Consider the following 20,343-nt stretch of genomic DNA (forward strand, 5'->3'; position numbering starts at 1 on the left):
TTACTAGTTTACATCAACTTGAGGAACATTCATATTCTCTCCTTCCCTCTGCTTGCTTGCTTCATTTATCCCATTCATCTGTCAGCGGTTTTCCCATGTGCATGTCCGTGTTGCTCCTCCCGGCTCGATTCCAAGGAAACAGAAGCGTAGGTGAATCACTAATGGAGTCATTATCAGCTTCCACTCTTTTAAAACAACACAATTAGCAGTGTAGTCTTAATGATGCTTGCAAGGGAAGTTAGGTGCACTGAGGAGACTCCATCCAGGGCATTCACCAAGCCCAATAAATCACGCAAGTTAACTCACAGAACTAATATACCGCATGTGTTTGCGCACAGTAGTCTGAGTGATTTATTATTTTCACCCTGCGAGACATCTGTTACAGTGCTCCTTATTTTTGTAATGCATCATCAGCCAGGGGAAAAAATAATATTATCCAATCTGGGATCGTCTCTCTCTGGAGTCTAATAATCTAATGTAGAGCTGCTATCAGTGAGGCACCACAGACACGCTTCAGGGAGCAAACAGGCTTCGCTGATTTCTGTCTGAGAATCTCTAGCATTCATTATATATGCCAGCCTGTGACTGCAGATGTGAGTCTGTAAATATAGAGTAATAATAAGATGCTTCTGACTCTAAATTCTAACTAAATGAGCTGTATTTCAAGTGTACTAATTGAGAGTGCCATTGTACTGAATATCAGCACGGCTATGAAACGAGCACTTCTGTGAACTAGATACAGCAGTTCTGTGAACTAGAAATTAGAAGCAACTTAACAAAACAATTTGGCAAGTTTTTATATTTATTTTTTGCTAATAGAAATAGAAAGTACCAAAAGAAGCCAAAGCATCAAGCATCAAATTAGCAGCAGCTTTTCTCAAAAAATGTTTTTTTTAATTTGTTGTGAAAACCCACCACTAATAATGATGTACTTATCAGTATAAGTATCAAAAAGAAGCCAAAGCGTAAAGCTTTGCATGTCCCCCGTCCCACCCCAAGATTTCACAGAACTTATTTGTGATTATGTGGCCACAAATGACTGAATTTGTTTTTCTTTCTTTCTTTCTTTTTTTTTGCCATTTTTGTGTTGTTTTGAAAAAAACAAAACAAAACAAAAAAATAATTAAATATTACCAAATGGGCCTGTCTCATGCTTTTCTTTCCTTTTAAAACACTTGAATATGAACCTGGTGGTGTTGAAATCGCAGTGCTTTACAATGGAATTCACTGCAGTAAAACACCAGGACAGTTGAACACATACAGAATGGTTTCAGTTGTTTGGGCTCAGATTTATGAATTTTTATGAATTAATTTGATGAATTTATTTAATTGTGCTGCACATTTTCCCTATTTTTACTTGGCCATCATCTAGTTCACTTGAAGTTAATCTTTAAAACCATTAATAATTTAATAACACTGTTAAATATATTATTTGGAAAATAATTTTTCATATTGCACATCATGATGTTGTGATTGCCTATATTTAAATTTAAAATGACAGGTTTTAGTTTTTAGTGTTTTAGTGTTAATTTGTTTAGACATAATAATCATACAGAATTTTAATATTCACAATAGCTTGAAAATAATTATGAGCTTATTGGTATCAATATTAATTTTGCATCATTACTATTTCATTCCGATTCCACATCGCTCACATACTCTGATCTGGGACTCCACAAACACAGAAAAGTGAAGTGAAATAAACAGTGTAAAGTCCTAGTGCTGTTACCGTAAATATTAGCACACTTGGAATGCCATTGTCACAAAACAGCTTGTAGATTAATCCAAAGCAGAGAGATTCAAAACGACTGAGATTCATGAAGACTTTAATGAAAACACAAAGCAAAACATACACTTTAAACATTGATGTTAATGCAAACACTGAACTGAGGAAACGGAGTGTTTTAATACACTGAAACAGGTAATCAACAAAACAGGCAACAGGTGTGTAACTAATGAGAAAATGTGGTAACAAATGAAGGAGAGCAGAGGCAAAGACAGAGACAATGAAACTAAACAGAACATGACAATGAAACTATAAAACTAAACAAGGCATGATTGTGACAGCTACTGTATGTTTGGGCTTCATAGGCCGTTCCACTGTTATATTTGAATAACACTTTATTTTAGGAACTAATTCTCTTTGTTAACTAGTTGCTTGTTGAAAAAAAACATATTTTATAGAATTGTTTAATCTTGTCTTTTTGTCTAAGTCAATTTCATGAAATGTTTGTATTTACTATGTTGTATTTACGATATTATGTTGTTAAATGTTTAATTTGTATCTGCCATGTAATGCCGATACATCTGCTGGTGAAGCTGATATGGCAATAAATTTAAATACAACCAACCATCTTATTAGCATGCATATTACTAGCATATTGACTGTTTATTAGTACTTTACAAGCACATATTAATGCCTTATTATGCATGACCATATTGTAGATCCCTTAATCCTACCCCATACCTAAATTTATCAACTACCTTACTAACTAATAATAAGCAGTAAATTAGGAGTTTATTGAGGCAAAAGTCTAGTTAATAGACTTAATAGTTAATAGTTAGTTAATAGTGGGAATTCTTCCCCAAACTAAAGTGTCATTGTATCATTGACTAATAATAATTTTTTAATTGAAATGTTGAATTATAATTTGTTAAGTTTAAGTAATGTTGTTATTTCTTTCTTTCTTGATTTATGTCTAGAGTTTTTATTATAATTTTCATTTAAATATATATATATATATATATAAATTATATAAAGTTTTAGTAAAGTTTTGTTGTCTTTTTTGTTATTTCTATTTATGCATTTATTTTAATGTCTGTATAGTTTTTATTCTAATAGATTTTAATTTAAATTTTGAATTATATTTTCTATTTTCATTTAAATTATAGTTAAAGGTTTAGTAGTTTTGTTGTGTTTTTGTTATTTCTATTAATATGCCTATATAGTTTTAGTTAACTATAAAAACCCTGGGCTGTCCAGTTGATTTGAATATTTCAACACACTTGTGGTGTCCAAAAAAATGTGTTGAAACACATTCTGTTTATCACTCAGTTTTGTTGTTTGTTGTGTGTCAGTGTGAAGTCCAAAAGGAGGAGCTGTGTGATCTGCGTGAGGTGGTGCAGCAGTGGCAACAGGAGGCGCAGAAACAGAAGGAGAGCCGGGTGAAGGAGGTGCAGGCCCTTAAGGAAGAGCTGCAGAGCACACAAAGCCATCTGCAGACGCACAGAGATAACCAGGAGAGTCTGTGCCGAGAGCTGGAGACGTCCCACAGACAACAGAGAGACACGGAGGATGAGGTGAGACAGCTCAGCAGACTTCACTTTAACTATATCACAACTTCTGCTTCTAAATATAAGTGTTTGTGTGTGTCAGGCCTCCTGCAGGGCGGCAGCTCTCCGCAGTCAGGATGCAGACTTGATTGAGCTGAAGGCAGGTCTACTGGAGGCTGAGAAACTGGCCACGGACGCAGAGGCCCGACTGCAACCTCTTAGCGAATCCCTCGAGCTCTGCAAACACAAGTACCAGGCCTGCCTCAGCAAGATCGCACAACTGGAGAACACACTGCATGGCCGCGAGGAGGACCTGAAAGAAGCCCACAGTCAGGTTGGTACTAACATTAGTATTAGTTACCTTTAAAAATTAAACCTGCATAGCAGCTGTAGGGATGTAGAGTATACTGGTTTTGACTATATTTCATATAATATTAATCCTTATTCTTTCCCATTTCTAACAGAATATCTTTTTCTTTTGTACTGTGCAATAAAATTTTTACCATCTTTTTAATAATCAGCCATAACATGAAAATAATTATTTGGAAAGGCTATCAGCTAAAAAAAAAAATCAGCTTTTCATCACAGGAATAAAGTACATTTAAAATGTAATCAAATACAAAACAATTACTTTTAAATTGTAATAATATTAAAAATATAACTATTTTTTACAGTATTTTTTTATGAAAGAAATGCAACTTTGGTCAGCATAAGATACTTCTTTCATGTTAAAAAAAAATCTTACCGAACCCAGACTTTTAAATGGTAGTGTACATACAATGAACTAAATGAAGAAAATCATCACATCATCAGTTTCACTGTACTGAACTTGAAAATAACAGCATTGCTATAAATACAGGTATTGTATCAGTGTCACATTGTAAAAAATGATCATGGTTCATATGGTAAAAAGCTGTTCATTGGTTAACAGTAAGTTTCCTTACTACTGTAAATCCAGTGAATAAATGTAATAGATCTAACCATACATTTAATGTATTTTTACAGTAAAATACTGTAAAGAACAAGTCATTGTATAATTTGAGTGAAAAACGTAAATTTTTTTTTTTTTTTTTTTTTTACAGTGCAGCAAATACCAAACAGACTCAGTCATGCATTTGGTTTATAAAAACGGATCCCTAATGATCCTAATTTTCGAGCTAAACTGAAACTATAAAGCCGTATATTAAATTACTGAGAGCAGACATCAGTGGTGGTCCTGATATGGTTTTGGCTGATGTTGTTTGTGTCTCGTCAGGTGGCACAAAGGGAAGAGCAGGTCCTCCGTCTGAGGGCTCAGGTTGTAGCTCTGCAGGGGGATCTGCAGGTACACTGCGCCCAGCTGGAGAGTGGAGACGATGCCCTCACCACTCTGAGCCAGCAGCTCCGAGACACACTGGGAGAGCTGGAGCACAGCCGTAAACACAGCCAGGAATGTGAGCTGCTCATCAGCACTCTCAGAGACACCGCTGCTACTCTTCACCGACAGGTAACCTGACCGGAATCACCACTAACTAACCCACAGCTTCAGTAGGTGGGTTCCTTCATGGTGACCCAAGTGAAATCAAACATCTTGGTTATTCCTGTCAAACTAATTTACTCCTAACCCTACCTCTACTCCTAACCATTAATAATCACTAAACTCAAAGGGAATTAAAGAAATCTGATTGGTTGATTGGTCAATGATGAACAAAATCTTCAATGAAAACTTGTCCATATTTTGAAGCAACAAGATCAATATCATCATCAATATTTAAACAAACAAACAAATAAATTGTGATATTAAGTGTATATATTGAATATACTATATATATATATTTCCTTTTTTAAACTTTAATAAAAAAAAAAGAGAGAAAAGGTAAGGAAAAGGTATTTACAAATATGATATTATTATATCAAGACAGTTGTATCACCCTGATTTTTTAAGCTATGAATATTAGTAATGGGGATGTTTTCATATATATTTTTACCTTTCTATTTACCTATTTTTATCACACAATAGCATTTATTTGTAATTATTTTATAAATATCATTAAGTCTTGTCTTGTCATAAAAAAGATTTCATCACATGCCACATCACAAATGTTAAAAAGCTGTAACACACTCACACACACACACAGATGTATATAGATATATATGCAGTAGTCAACATTTGAAGTGGATAAATAAAAGTTAATCAAAGTTGTCCTAAGACAAGAACGCATTTTGGTTTTAGGTTTTAGGACAATTTTGTTGAAAGGTTTTGATCCACTTCAAATGTTGACTAGTGTATGTATGTATGTATATACATACACACACACACACACATATATATATATATATATATATATATATATATACAGTATATTAGTGCTGTCAAATGATTAATCGCGATTAATCGCATCCAAAATAAAAGTTTTGTTTACATAATATATGTATGTGTACTGTGTATATTTATTATATATATATATATATATATATATATATATATATATATATAAATACACACACATACAGTTAATAGTTTGAAAATATTTACATGTATTTACATGTATATATTTATATTCTTATATTTTATATTATATATAAATATATTGTGTCTTTATGGGTCCCCCAAAATATCAAAATCAATTTTAATAAAAAAATGAAAACATGCTCCTCGTAGAAAGGGTGTATCCTATTCATTGCATTTATGAATTGCATTTTTAATGTTTTTGGAAGAAAAAAAAAAAGGTTAGATCCATCAAAACAATGAGAATCATGTCATTGACCCAGGAATATTACTCTAGAGATATTGATTCAGAAAAGTTGTCCTGCTTTTGAGAAACCACTGTATATTCACACCTGTGAACTATTGAACTGAGTGTGAGAAAGGCTGCAGATCTGAACAATGAATGCCCCATAATGCAACAGACTTAAAATGCTCATCACTTCCCTAGAGTTGAATTCTGTTGGGTTCAGATTGCATATCAAGCCAATTGAAACCTAGTTACCACACATACAGGTGAAAAGTGGCTTGTTAGTGCAGCCTGAGGTGTGAACACAATGGGGAAGCGAATCTACGCCATTCTCCGGGTGCAAAAGCCAATCTGTGCTTCAGATACGTTTGAGTGTTCTTACCGGTTTGTATTGATCCAGGTCAAAACCCTCACGCTTCTCACTATGTGAGGAGAGAGCATTTCCAGGTGTTTCATTTCCCACAGTGTCAGCGAGAGAGCTGCGATAGGCTCTCTGGAGGAATTCTGGGAGTTGAAGTTGTTATTGATTTGTAGTTGTTGGGTAAAGATTGCATGTGTGGCCCTTTCAGACACAGCGACTGGTGTTTAAATGGACCTGAAGTTGTTTTGATTTGCGTGTACATTCACCAGGAGGGCGGCTGGGTGGCGTAAAGTGGAAAAGCCTGCTGGGTCTGCGGTGTCTGCTTGAAATAATGGGCATTGCTCTCAGCGGTGCAGGGACAGGCCTTGTCTACAGCCCAGCGGTGCGGTCACCTCTGTCAGATACTGTGCACACTAGGTGTGAGGACCTTCCTGTGCCTTTTTCTCCTCCAGCACCTCCGGCTGCTCCTCTCAGATGCCTGTGATGCCCAGCGTCCCATTAGCAATCCCTAAACATCGCACTCATACACGCTATATTGATCCAACTGTTTTCAGTCAGGACCTCAGAACACACACGTCCTTCAGCAGTTCGCCCATGTCTCCTTCCCGTACATGTAAGCTCCCCCTAATTGCTCCTGCTCACTCAGAACCTGCTGGGCTGTCGGCATTGCAGCACGTAACCTTCAACAGGGTGAGAAGGAAAGTTTCCTTTATCTGTGATTGTGATGTAAAACAATCACGTCAGTCAGTCGCCTCACTGTCTTCATTCTCAGTGGAAGCTGTCAGCTGTAATATACTCGTAGACAGACTGCTGTATAGGCCTCTGTAGACGATCCTCAGCTGGACCAGGGGCTTTCTAACTATTTTGATACAGCTATTTTGAGTTGGATCACTCAAACATGAAAATTTTGTCATTTACTCACCCTCATGTCAAATCAAACCTGTATGAATTTGAATCTTCTGTGCATAATCTCCTTCCATAAAATTATAAACTGGGACTGATGCTTTCAAAATTCAAGAAAAGTGCAAAGGCTTCATAAAAGTATCCTAAAAGAAGTTAATATGACTTCTGAGTTCTGAATTAGTATAATAGCTTGTGTGAGATTTTAGTCATTATTTACTGCCAATCTTCCGCTCCAGTGGACTGTTATCTGCTCATTGAGAGTCAACTGAGTAACCGGATCAGTCTAATTTCTAAACGAATCATTCAGATCATTTTGTGTTCTAAATCATTGAACTCAAATGAACATTTCATTCATAAATAGGACATAACTGCTTCTCTCATGCTACTTCTTTCTTTGCAGAACACAAAAGAAGATATTTTGAAGAATGTTGGTAACCAAACAGTAACCACTGACTTCTATTGTATGGATAAAAAAAACAAAAAAACAGTGAGATTTCTCAAAATATCTTCTTTTATGTTCCACAGAAGAATGAAAGTCATATAGGTTTGAATGACATGAGGGTGAGTAAATGGTGACAGTATTTTAATTTCTAGATGAACTTTTGCTTTAAGCACTCCATTTGGTTTTACATTTTGTTTTGTTTTACTTCACGTCATTTTGATTAAGTGATTGATTCATTCATTCATATGTATTGCCTTAAAATTTACTTAAGATCTTAATTTATTTTAAACAGATGTCTATATTCAATGTATTGCTTGTTTTTGTAGGGCACTATAAATTGCCTGTATGATCTGTACTATATAACCTTCCTTGCTTTTCCTAGCTTGTTGTTTTATGTGTTTCTCAGAACAACAGCAGCACACAGTATTACATAATGAAATATTATCTTCATTAAGCCCGAGCCCATTTGGAACTGTTTTTTATTCAGTCTTCAGTTCTGACAGCGCTGTGCTGGACTGATTCATCTTTCTCAGATAGAACTGACATTAGGGCCTGTTATCAGACCTTAACGACTGAAGAGAGGAAAATAGGGACCAGATCGAAATAGAGCTGTGGTTTTATATGCTGTTTTACAGTTCAGAATAATGACTACCCACTCTTTCTCTCTAGATTACAACTTGTTTCCCTATTTTATAACTATTTTAGGAGATAGTTCAACTAATTTCCAGGCACATAAGAGAAATTGGAGAAGTTCGGGGCATATAATAAACTGCATCATCCTGGCTTATGAAGATTAATTAGGTGATAGATCATTTGTCACCTAATTAATATTCAGTAGTCTTAGCTAAAAAGCAGGTAAGTCGGCACTACTGGGCTTTGAGGTTATTCAAGATATTTTTTTTTAGTGTATGTGTTCCCTATGTATGTCCATGGTGTTTCTAGCGCCCATGTAATAACAGGAAGACAATTTTCATATTTATTTTGCCCCCAAGTTTGATTGTGTAACGGCCAGTTGCTGTCATATGAATTTCCAACATCACCGTAAATCTAAAAACCTTGTGTCTTTTCTAGGCTGAAGAGCAAGAAGAGACGGTAGTGAAGACACAGGCTGATTTCTCCATCTACCGGGCCACTCACGTTCACTCCGACTCAGACTACGAATCCCAGCTGTCCCGCGTTCAGGAATTGGAGCACGTGAGTGAAGGGCTATCAGTGTTTGTCTTTGTAGTTGAGAGAAACACCACATGCTACTCTCACATCTGCATGGATCCATCACCGTAATCTCTGCCTGTTTCAAAAATGGGCTTTAAATGGACCCACCTGCTCCCCGTGTCGTATGTTACTGTATGCATTGACACCGTGCAACTTGGGGACTATTTATCAGTCATGAGCGGAGGCTTTGATTGAATCCGGAGAGGCTTCGCGCAAGTTCATGGGCACCTTTGTGACTAATTGTTTGTTATGTCAGCGTGGCAGCGAGCCATCCAGCTTTAATGGAGTGTAGTGGAGCGATCCATCAGGCTGTCGGGGAGCTCGCACGTCAGCCAAAGTGTCAGCGTTTCGTCGCGCTCTACGCAAACGGCGGCGTGATTTAGTGCCCTCCTCGCGCCACTGCCCACCCGCTCCCCCTTCTCAGATTGATTACCCTTCTGTCCCGCTGACAGTGCCCGCCATCTTCTGGCAACCTTTTAGCAAGGTTTTATAGATGATTCGAGCACCTCGTTTGGCTATTTATACATCTGTAAGTGGCCATGAAATATAGATTTGTCTTGACACGTGTTGGCGTTGGAGCGGCGAGTCCCAGCGCCTCGTGACACCTCGTTATTTTAATGGTGCCAAACGAAGGGCCCCCAACCTTGCCCGTGTTTGCTGATTATGCCTCTACTATATTAGTTTCACAATCAGATCTCGCTAAAACCTGTCCCGTTTGCATGCAGCAGACAGAAACGCAGCGTCGAGAGCCGTGACACACCGGTTCACCTGTCAGAGTCGTGACGTGCGAGCGCAACCCGGTTCCCAGGGTAATTAAGAGATGGCACCCACACGTAGAGCGTCCCAGAGACTTAATTGAATGGTTAGCGCGTCAAAAGCACAGGCTGCCAAATCGGAGGCGACACCTGTCAGGGACAAACCGGGTATTTGCCTTGCGACGAAACCTCAGCAGGCGTATATGTACATGCCGCAGTGGGGATCCTAAATGAAGGCCAGACGGGAGAGGAACGGAGTCGGAGAGGCGAGCGGAAGCAGCGATAGCCTTAGGGATGGAGACAGCTCGGGGAAGAGGGGGAATTCTTATCCGCCTTAGGTCGGCCCCTCCAGCGCCCCGGGCATCAACACAACTCCCCCAAGGCACAGTCACAGAAGTTTGACAGCTGTGTGACGACTTCGCATGTTAGTGGAGGTGTGTGTGTGTTTGTCCTTAGGCACTGTTCCAGTCGTTGGAGCGCTGTGGTCAGAGCACCCAGGAATTGAGGGTTTGCCAGCTGGAGTTGGCACGGCACCGAGATTCCAGTACGGCAGGTGAGTGAACTCGCAGCTCACTTTCTCACTCGATTCTTTCACACTGATTCCAATCAGCCGTGTGTTTTGTAGAGGTGCAGCGGCTGCAGGAACAGGTGAGAAAGCTCCAGGCGGATGCAGCAGATGAGGGCCAGAGACGAGCACAAGTTGATTCCCTGGAACAGAAGGTAGCCAATCTGGAAGGAGAGCTACAGGCAGCTCAAAGGCAGTGTGATCAGGTAAACAAGTACACACACATATATACACACTGTATGTAGAGAGCAGATTCGTTTTGCCTGTGGCGGATTCTCACAGTCACCTTCTTTCAGGCTATCCAGAAGAGAGACGCCCTACTGAGACAGTCCGAGGCTGATCTTCTGCAGGCGCGGGAGAAGATCCGAAGGAAGGTGGCGGAGGCAGAGAGGCAGGCCGTCTCTGCTCGAGGGCTGGATGCTGATCTGCAGAGAGCCAAGAAAGAGAAAAGGCAGAGGGAGAAAGAGTGCGCCTCACTCAAAACACAGATGCTTCAGCTCAGAGAACAACTGAAGGAGGCTCATGCCACCTGCAGAGACACGGGTAACACAGAGCAGAACACCTGGAGAACTTTCATGGTGGATTGCCATGATGTGAATAATTATACATTTCCTGAAGAAATGAGAAAAAAAGCATAGAGTAAAAAAAAGTGTATACTTTAAACTCTTAGAAGATTTGCTGAAACTGCAAGTACAGCGGCCCCAAGGAGTACTTGGACACCTAAGCCAAACTTGGTGCTGGATAGATTAATTACAAATTGTAGTCAGTTATTGACAGCAAATTACATGACAAAAAATGTAGTTATTAACATAATCAAGTACATTATACAATTTAGGTAATAGAAATTATATCCAATTTTTTGTTATCAACGACATGATGTGCATTAAACATTTAGTCAAGGTTTCCCAAACAGGGCTTCTTGAAGGTACTGCAGTAAGTAATATATTAATCAGAAAAATGTCATATTAAAATAAGTAAAAACAAATAAATATAAAATGCACAGGATTAAACAGTATTGAATATTTTATTTGTTTACCTGCATATTACAGTATGTGGCCATTAACCAACATCAGACAGATCCATTAACCATCAAATCTAGAAGCCTTTCTGAACATATATAATTGAAAAGCTTTTTTAGAAAAGAAATCTCAAAATATAAACAAAGGGATAATCAATGAATTAAGAATAATTTACTGCCATTGTGTAAATGATATATGTGACCCTGGACCACAAAACCAGTCTTAAGTGTCAATTTTTCGAAATGGATAAATAAGCTTTCCATTGATGTATGGTTTGTTAGGATCGGACAATATTTGGCTGAGATACAACTATTTGAAAATCTGGAATCTGAGGGTGCAAAAAAAAAGTTCTTAGCAATGCATATTACTAATCAAAAATGAAGTTTTGATATATTTAGGGTAAGAAATTTACAAAATATCTTCATGGAACATGATCTTTACTTAATATCCTAATGATTTTTGGCATAAAAGAAAAACCGATAATTTTGACCCACGCAATGTATTTTTGGCTATTGCTACAAATATACCCCAGCGACTTAAGACTGGTTTTGAAATGGAACTGTAGTCTGATTATGAATATTTTAAAATGTATTACACACTAAACTATACCTGTGCTTACTCTGATAGGACACATTCATTAAAAACCGTCTTGGGGCCAGCTGATTAAAAGTCTTTGTTAAAATGGCTCAAAAATGAGAAATTTTGGTTCAGAGAAAGCTTGTTTCTTCGGTTTACCATCAATTATGGTAAACAGAAATTCAAATGCTTGTTTGACCCACGAGAACAAACCATGGAAATTCATGCTGGTCTAATTTGGTCATTTCAGCAAGGCAGTGATTTTCTTTTGATTTTGCAAAAGAAAAGCAATTGCATTTAAATCTGTGTGATAGAGCATGTGGGTTTGTCAGAATATGCGTGTGCACCTGTTTGTGTCTGAGTCTCCCGTCTGAAATGAAACAGCCCATCAATTCAGAGCCTCAAGCCATCAGATACATGCACATCTTCACACACACCACTGTGGGAATGATGCTCATTAGAAACAATATCCTCAACATAGATGAAGACGAGCAGATGTGGCCATGGTATACTCTAAAAAGGGATTAGCGTGTTATTTTTTATGGGCTACGACATATAATGACTTTGACTTAATGAAGGGTTATTTGTATGTGTGTGTGTGTGTGTGTGTGTGTATATATATATATATATACATATATATTAGGGCTGTCAAACGATTAATCGTGATTAATCGCATCCAAAATAAAAGTTTTTGTTTACATAATATATGTGTGTATACCAGTGGCGGCTGCTGGTCTTTCAAAGAGGGGAAGCTCAGTTTTGGCCTACATCATAAAAATTGTCCATTTATTTATACGTAAATTATGCCCTACGTTCCTTTTCAAGAAAATGCTCTGTGACCCTGTCTTACCAACTAGGCGTCTTTTCCAGTGACGCTAGCCTAGCCTACTGTATGAATGAATGAATGAACGAACAATCTAAAAAAAAAAAAGATATTAAACTCGACGGAGGACATGTGGGAATTAGGTTAAACTGAATGTGGTGTATAACAGGGTTGTCACGATACCATAAAAATGTCTTATACGATACAGCTTAATTTATAATTCAATTCTACAAAATTAATCAAAATTTAATAAATAAATAGATGTAAGTGAAAACAGACAATATTATTCTCTGAATACTTAATTAATGTGAATGAATGACTGGCCATTGTTATCCATGAAATGATCTAAACAATACTCATCTTAGCACTGCACAGAAGCTACATGAAGTGACATTTAGACTGTATTTATAATTGCATAAATAATGTTATGAGATTAATGTTTTAAATACTAAATTCTGAATATAGAAATATGTTGGAAAATAATGTAATATGCCTACTTTTAGACGGGAAACGTAAAAACGGCCAGCAGGTGGCAGAAGTTCATGATTGAATCACTGAGTCATTCAAATGATTCTTTCAAAACGGCTGAATCCTTCAGGAGCGAATCAAATGACTGTTTTTATGAATGGCTCAGTGAATCAGTGATTCGGCCAAAACAACGCGGATTTGGATCGAACACCGAAACGAAACAAAAACAGCACTCTTGCTCGTGTTGTAGTGTCAGGAGCATTTTTTGCTCGCATATCTTGACATTTCCGAGTTAGCAGCATGTATATTAAAACATAACATTATAAATGAATTAAAAAAAAAATATATATATATATATATATAATGATTGATAATAACCAAGTGCAAAGCCGCTATGGGACTGAGCTCGAATAGCTTCAGCGTGAGCGACTTTTTATAGTACAAAATCGCTGTCAATCAAAAGGAGATGCAGTCTTTCGACAGACCCTCCAATCATCATGCAGAAGCCCGGTTTTAGTGACACATGCCACTCTCTACTGGCACACCGGAAGTGCCACCGGAAGTGTCACTGAGCATAGTGGCATGTGCCAATGGCTTCTGTGCATCAGATGTCATGTCACTTAATGTTAAAACTTCTGCTGCAATGGACGCTGGGCTTCAACAGGGAAATGTACTGATACGGGAATGTATGAGAAGGAAATCGAGTCAGCCGACCTGCTATATGTAGCTGATTCTGAACGAACTCGAACGAACGTGTTCTAACGCATTTTTAGTCAATAAAATGTTAATACAATAGTACATGTTTGACAATTAATTTTCTGGCATTATAGGGGAAGCCGAGCTTCCCTTGCAGTCTTAAAGAAATCCCCACTGGTGTATACTGTATATATTTATTATGTATATATATAATAAATGTATATATGTGTGTGTGTGTGTGTGTGTGTGTATTCCCCAGTCATTTGATCGGTAGTGCATACATTGTTAACCATATCCAAAACTTTGATGCTTTCGAAGTGAAATCACAGATATTATGTTTTATATGTGTGTATGTTTTAGCCCAGGAGCTGATGCAGCAGCAGGAGAAAGAGCAGCTGTTGGAGAGAGGTCAGCGTCTGGCTCAGGAGCAGCTCTCAGAGCGTGTGGCGGAGGTGGTGCGGGCAGAGAAAGCCCAAAGGAGACTCCAGGCAGAGCTCAAGAGAATAACAGAGTGTCTGGAAAGCACTCAACTGGAGCTCCAGGACTCACGGTAAACCCAAAACCAGGGGGTCAGCATGGTCCAGTTAGCCCCTGCTGGTAGATTCCACAGCTACACAATTACTGTATATGGGAAAAAAATGGATGGCCACTCAAAAGTAACCATGTGTTCTGACGAAACTGTTTGCAGCAACATACAATCATAGCAGCATTTTATTATAATTGACGTCACAGCTCAACACATAATTTTCCTATGAAATCAAAGTGATTAGTCACATGGAAATTGCAACTCAAATTATTGGCTCAAAAATGCTTAAGTGTCCAGAATTAAAGGGCACCTATTTTGCCCCCTTTTTACAAGATGTAATATTGGTCTTGGGTGTCCCCAGAATGTGTCTGTGAAGTTTCAGCCCAAAATACCCCACAGATCATTTATTATAACATTTATTTATCATTTATTATAAAAGCTGGAAAATAAAAAGAGCTGATTTGGAGTGTATGGCTTTAAATGCAAATGAGTCTCCAGAAGAGGGCGTCGCGTATACGTCTCTCTGCATTGCATATCTACAGCAATAAGCAGCTTGTAGAAGCAACATAACTGAGAGCGAGAGAACCGGTGTTTAGCCGTACATATGGGAAGCCAAATGCACTGAAAGTGGGATGAAACAGCGCAATGTTACAGAGCTCACCTGTCATCGGCGCAGATCAATTGACCGAGCCGCGCGACTGTGCTACCGAACAAATCTCGCGCTACAAACGGCACGAACTAATCTCACAAGCGCGGCGCTGATCAGTTAAAAATACTTAATGTACGCACACAAATACGGTTAAAACACTAAGCACTATAAAGACATGACATTCACAAAGGAGTCTGGAGAGATACACGTATTTAGGTAGATTTTGAAGTGCATTACCTTGAAAAATGAAAGTAATCCACAGCGTCCTCAGCAGTTTGGATATTGGGAGAAAATGAAGACTGGAAAATCAAGCCCCGTGGCCCGGCCCTACGCAATGTGACGTCACACTATGTGAGAATCAAAACGGCAGGCCTAGTGAGACTGACTTGGATTAAAGGGGATTAAAAAATAAGGAGTGGGTGGATTTGTATCATTGTAGGGTGGTTGTGGTCACACACTGCCAACACACATTTACTGTATGTCCAAACACCATGTAAAAGTGGATTTTGTATAATAGGTGCCCTTTAAACACCTTTGAGCAAAAATGGCAGCGTGCATGTTGCTTTCTCAGCATTGACTGTTTTCCAGTGTGCTTGAATGCAGTTTGAGTGATTAGTTGGACAGCATAGTACAGCAGACAGCTTTCCAAACTCAGTTTCTCAGGATGACGCTCTCATATCACACTCATATTAAGGCTGCTAGCGAAGCTATGAGCCGATTAATCCAAATTTCTCAGCTTTATACTGCCTTCAAGTCATGTCTGAATGATCGTATTTACCAGATGAGCGCACATGAACGCCACCACAATGCCAGTATTACCAGTGGGAAACTCTGGATTTTCTTTGAGCCCTGACTTTCTGAGTTTGGGGCAGGTCTATTGTATGCCTATTTCAGGTTAAATACAATTTACTGCAGATTACGGCAGAAAATAATTTAGTAATTTAAAATGAAGGTAATGATTTAAAACTACATTTCCCATGATAACAGCAGCATGATAATAGAGTGCACCAGTCGGGTTCCAACAGTAAAAATATTCTATTCATTTTCTCCATAGAGGAATTGATTTTTAACACTAACTTAGAAACCTTTACAGACAGACCTACGGTGAGCTACTGTGTTGTTAATCATCGGTGATCACACTGTTGAACTCTATGGAAGTCATGATAAAGTATGTCAGCATCAATTACACACCTAATACACATTTGCTCTCCATTTTGTGTTGCAGTTGCTAAAAAGCATCTTTGGTTTGTTGGTAGATAAAAAAGAAAGGAAGAAAGAAAACTCAAATTTACCCTAAATGTCCATGTGCCTATTTATATTTGCCCACTTCATGCAATTTCTTTGAATAAATAGCTATTTGATCGCGTAAAGGTGTAAATGCCCTTCTAAATGGTTTTGGTCGTTGAAGCCACATATGTGAATCCTGCTCTTCCCAAAATTTTCTTCCCTCTAAATTTTACTCATTCCAAAATGGCAAAAAATTAAGGTGTGAAAGAATTTTATTCCAGCTTCTGGTAACCAGATAGCACTACTGCAGCATCAGATATGAGGTTCTTTCTTCAGAAAGCACATGCAAATGAAACTCAACAGTCAGCATCATTAAAAGTGGTGAATGCCAAATTCTCTGACCAGTGCTGATGATGTTCTCTCAACTGTTGCGGCCTTTGATTTTGAAATGATCTAAAATGCAGCACATATCTGTTGCTCTTGGTGATGTGACCACTGCTGAATTTGCATCGGATCGTATTTATATTTGTTTTGCTGAGACACATTTACTGCATGTGGCCAAGTGTAAATGTAACAGTTTTATCAAACCAGATAGGTATCCGATTAATAAAAACTGATAAAGTGACAAGTGTAAATGGGCACCATTATGTTCCAAACAAAATCACTTCAACACACAGTCATAATTACATAATTATTCTATGAACCCATAACTATGAGTTTCCCAGGAGGACTTGCATGCAGCATCAGCTAGGGAGAGAAAATGGGATTGGAACTCAAACCAAGTTCCCAAATGAGCCAACAGCTCTTACATTACGTGTCCTGAGCATGTGTATAGTCCACTGCACCAGTGTCTCTGACACTAACCGAGTTTTATTAAGCGAAGCTGCAATTCTCTGGACAGCTCAGAGTGTGTTTTTGCCTTCATGACCCTCGGCGTGCTGCTTTTACCTCTCGCTCTCCCCTCCTATGAGAAGGTGTGCTGCTCAATGGAGGAATCACCATGGGTCTGGATCCATGTGTGAAACAGATGTTTAACTGGCTGGAAGAGGACGAGAGAATGCATCTTAACTAGCACCTTGCCAAAGGTCTCTTGTTCAGTCAGCCATCCGCTGGTGCTCAGCACAACTTCCCATCTGCCAATACGCATTACAGAGGATTTAGTAATTAAGTGGTAAGTTGAGGACTAAATTGGGTGTTTGTGGGCCACAGATCTACCCCAAGGTCCCTGCAGCCATGCAGATAGGGGATTCTAATTGCTAGGGATATTGATCATTCCCGGCGAGGGTGTGCTGGGGGATTTCGCGAGCGATCGATTAGCTGTTACCGTGGCCGCTTCGCCAATAGCAGAGAAAGAGGTAAGAGAGACACGTGGGGCTTTCGCGGGATCTCCCCACGCTCCTCACCTCCTGAAAAAGTGACACATCACCTAGTCTACCACCCGCTTCGGTGCCCAGACACCCTCTCTTGTCCTTTACTTGTCTGGGTTTCATCTGAAGGCCGAGAAGGTTTGGGTTGGTCAATAACTCTCAATTCTGCTGCGTTAAGCTTTTCTCTTGCCTTTCCAGTTGTTGTTGTTGGGTTTTTTTTGTGAGTGATTTGAGACGCTGTGGTGGGTCTGATTTGTTGTAGTTGGGTGTGATTTGTTGATCCATGCTGAAACGGTGCGTTAGCTCATTGCCGCCCTGCTCTCATAATTAGTTTCGGCCACGCTCATTAAATATTCACGCTTGCCTTCTCTAATTAAATCTAACCTCTCTTCTCATGCTCACCGCTCCTGCATGTTATCATGCCTCAATTAAGATGCGTTCTGGTCTGTCTGACTGACTAGTTGAGTTGGAGATAGATGTTCTGGAAGTGTCCCATTCTCTCATGCCCGATATACAATTTGCTCTGTAAGCACTCCATGCTATGCTATGCTATGCTAAAAAAAAGAAAAAAAGACCAACTTAAACCGGACTTGGCCTTAGACGCTCCAAAGTCCATTCACTGTCGGATCTAATGCGTATGGCACATAAGAATGGTTGGCATACTTTATTTATTATGGAAATAATATACTTTAAAATTATATACTTAAAGGAATAACGCCCCCAAACACACACAAACACAAAAAAAAAAAAAATTCTGATAATTTCCTCAGCCTCAGGCCATCCAAGATGTAGATGAGTCCAAAACAGCTGATAAAAACATCACAATAATCCACGTGACTCCAGTCAATCAGTGAATGTCTTGTGAAGTGAAAAGCTGCATGTTTGTAACAAACAAATCCATCTGTAAGGCATTTTAACTTGGAACCGTTGCTTCTGGGCAAAATACAAGTCCATAATCGTTAATAATGCTTCCTCCATTTTGACGGCACCCATTCACTGCAGAGGATCCATTGTTGAGCAAGTGATGCAATGCTAAAGTTCTCCAAATCTCTTTTGATGGAGAATTAAACTCATCTACATCTCGGATGGGCTGAGGTGAGTAAATGTTCAACAGATTTTTATTTTTGGGTGAATTATTCCTGTGCAAGTGCAAACTAAATGCAAATTTTTGGACACTTAATTGCATGTTAATTGCAATGAAATAAAAATGTATCATAGTTCAAATTTGTATTCAATGCAAGTAGATGAACTAGTCATGTAATATTGAGGCAGTGAACTAGTGTTGACCCACTTAAGTACACTTTTATGTGTAATTTCATAATTACTTCTATTGTCTTTGAAATATGTTTAAAGTGTAGTGCTGAATGTACTGGCTAACAGGCTGTGATTTCTATGGATACTTTTATATAATGTATTTAAATATATTAATATGTAATTTGTAATGATGAAGTTGCAGTTTATTACATTAAAAAATATATTAACCTTAAATGTAATATTGAATAACACACTGCAATTAAAATTATAATCAAGTACTTTACATTTGCTTTAGTATGTTAGTTAACAAATTGAAATAAGTTTACTTCTTTAAAGCATGTCAAAGGACAGACTCCTATGCAGAATAAGAAGCAAAGTGTACCAGACTTTATACTGGCTGTAAAAGGACTAAGCTCAATGGGATAGTTCACTCAAAATGAAAATTCTGGTATTATTTACTCACCCTCATGTCGTTCCAAACCCATAAGACTTTCATTCATCATGAATGAAAACCTTGCTGTATGTGTTTGGAACAACTTAAGGATAGTAAATGATGACAGAATTTTAATCTTTGGGTGAACTAACCTTTTAAACTATTATAAATTCCAGTATGGTTTTTGCTAGTTACCACTGGTTTGGTATGATCCAGCTTCCCGTAGATCATCCCTGGTGGCCCCCATGAAAAAAAAAAACAACCTAAAGTGGTGACTGGCATATTTCCAGCAGGATGTGATGATTTGATACCTTGAAACTCATATTACGTTGTCTGGACTGGTGGAGGATGGAGTTTGGTAAAATAAGGCTGATTTTGTCCTCTTCAGGAGGATGCTGGAGCGTGTGAAGACAGAGGCCAGCAGCAGCAGACAGGAAGCCCTGAGACTCCAGCAGGAGAAACAGCAGATCCAGGAAGAGCTGGACATCAGCAGAGAGACCATCGCAGCTTTGCAGACTAAGGTAAGAGCCACTTCACACTCATCCTGCACGGATTCAGAGCTTTAAACGGCAGCATTATTAAACAAAAGTGCTTCACAAAGCCCCCTGTAAGGTCATGATCCACTGTATTGATCTGTATTGATTACTGTGTGCCTGAGGAACCACGCATGCTTGCATGCATTCTCGTGTATGTCTGTGGTTTTGTGGAAAGAGCATGAGCTCCACATGTTTGTGTAAACCTGATGCTCATGATATCCAGCATGATTTGTGAATAATCCATATTGTGGAGGAAAGAACATCTGACTGTCTGTACAGTGATCTTATGGACAATGTCATGCATTTGCTAATTTGATTAGTGAACTAGACATAGTACTGAATATTTATATATTTATATTTCTTATTTATTTTACATAATAAAATTAGTTTGTTTTAAATCCTTTAAAATTCTAAAACTTTGTTTATTTTCCGGTTTAAATTAGACTTTGAATCCATTATGGCCTCAGACTTTTGTACAATTCTGTTTTAAAGTAAAACATTTCCATCAAATCAATTTGTTTTCAATTGAATATAATTTAGCACC

General features: G+C 38.4%; 1 protein-coding gene across 16 annotated transcripts in view; it reads left to right on the forward strand.

Moving 5' to 3' along the window:
* LOC131544022 (trichohyalin) overlaps nt 1-20,343 on the forward strand; it is a 218,260-nt gene that overhangs the window by 178,956 nt on the left and 18,961 nt on the right. For all 16 annotated transcript variants that reach the window (XR_009272019.1, XR_009272018.1, XR_009272024.1 and 13 more), the window contains 9 exons: nt 3,079-3,300; nt 3,377-3,607; nt 4,529-4,759; nt 8,765-8,887; nt 10,117-10,213; nt 10,286-10,431; nt 10,522-10,768; nt 14,168-14,357; nt 19,652-19,784. Coding sequence is in view for 2 of the 16 variants with exons in the window: in XM_058781940.1 (XP_058637923.1) it covers nt 3,079-3,300; nt 3,377-3,607; nt 4,529-4,759; nt 8,765-8,887; nt 10,117-10,213; nt 10,286-10,431; nt 10,522-10,768; nt 14,168-14,357; nt 19,652-19,784 (1,620 nt within the window). In the remaining 14 variants the exon portion in view is untranslated. The remainder of the gene's footprint in view (nt 1-3,078; nt 3,301-3,376; nt 3,608-4,528; nt 4,760-8,764; nt 8,888-10,116; nt 10,214-10,285; nt 10,432-10,521; nt 10,769-14,167; nt 14,358-19,651; nt 19,785-20,343) is intronic.

This window comes from Onychostoma macrolepis, chromosome 07 (assembly GCF_012432095.1).
Source record: "Onychostoma macrolepis isolate SWU-2019 chromosome 07, ASM1243209v1, whole genome shotgun sequence".
NCBI classification, from domain to species: domain Eukaryota; kingdom Metazoa; phylum Chordata; class Actinopteri; order Cypriniformes; family Cyprinidae; genus Onychostoma; species Onychostoma macrolepis.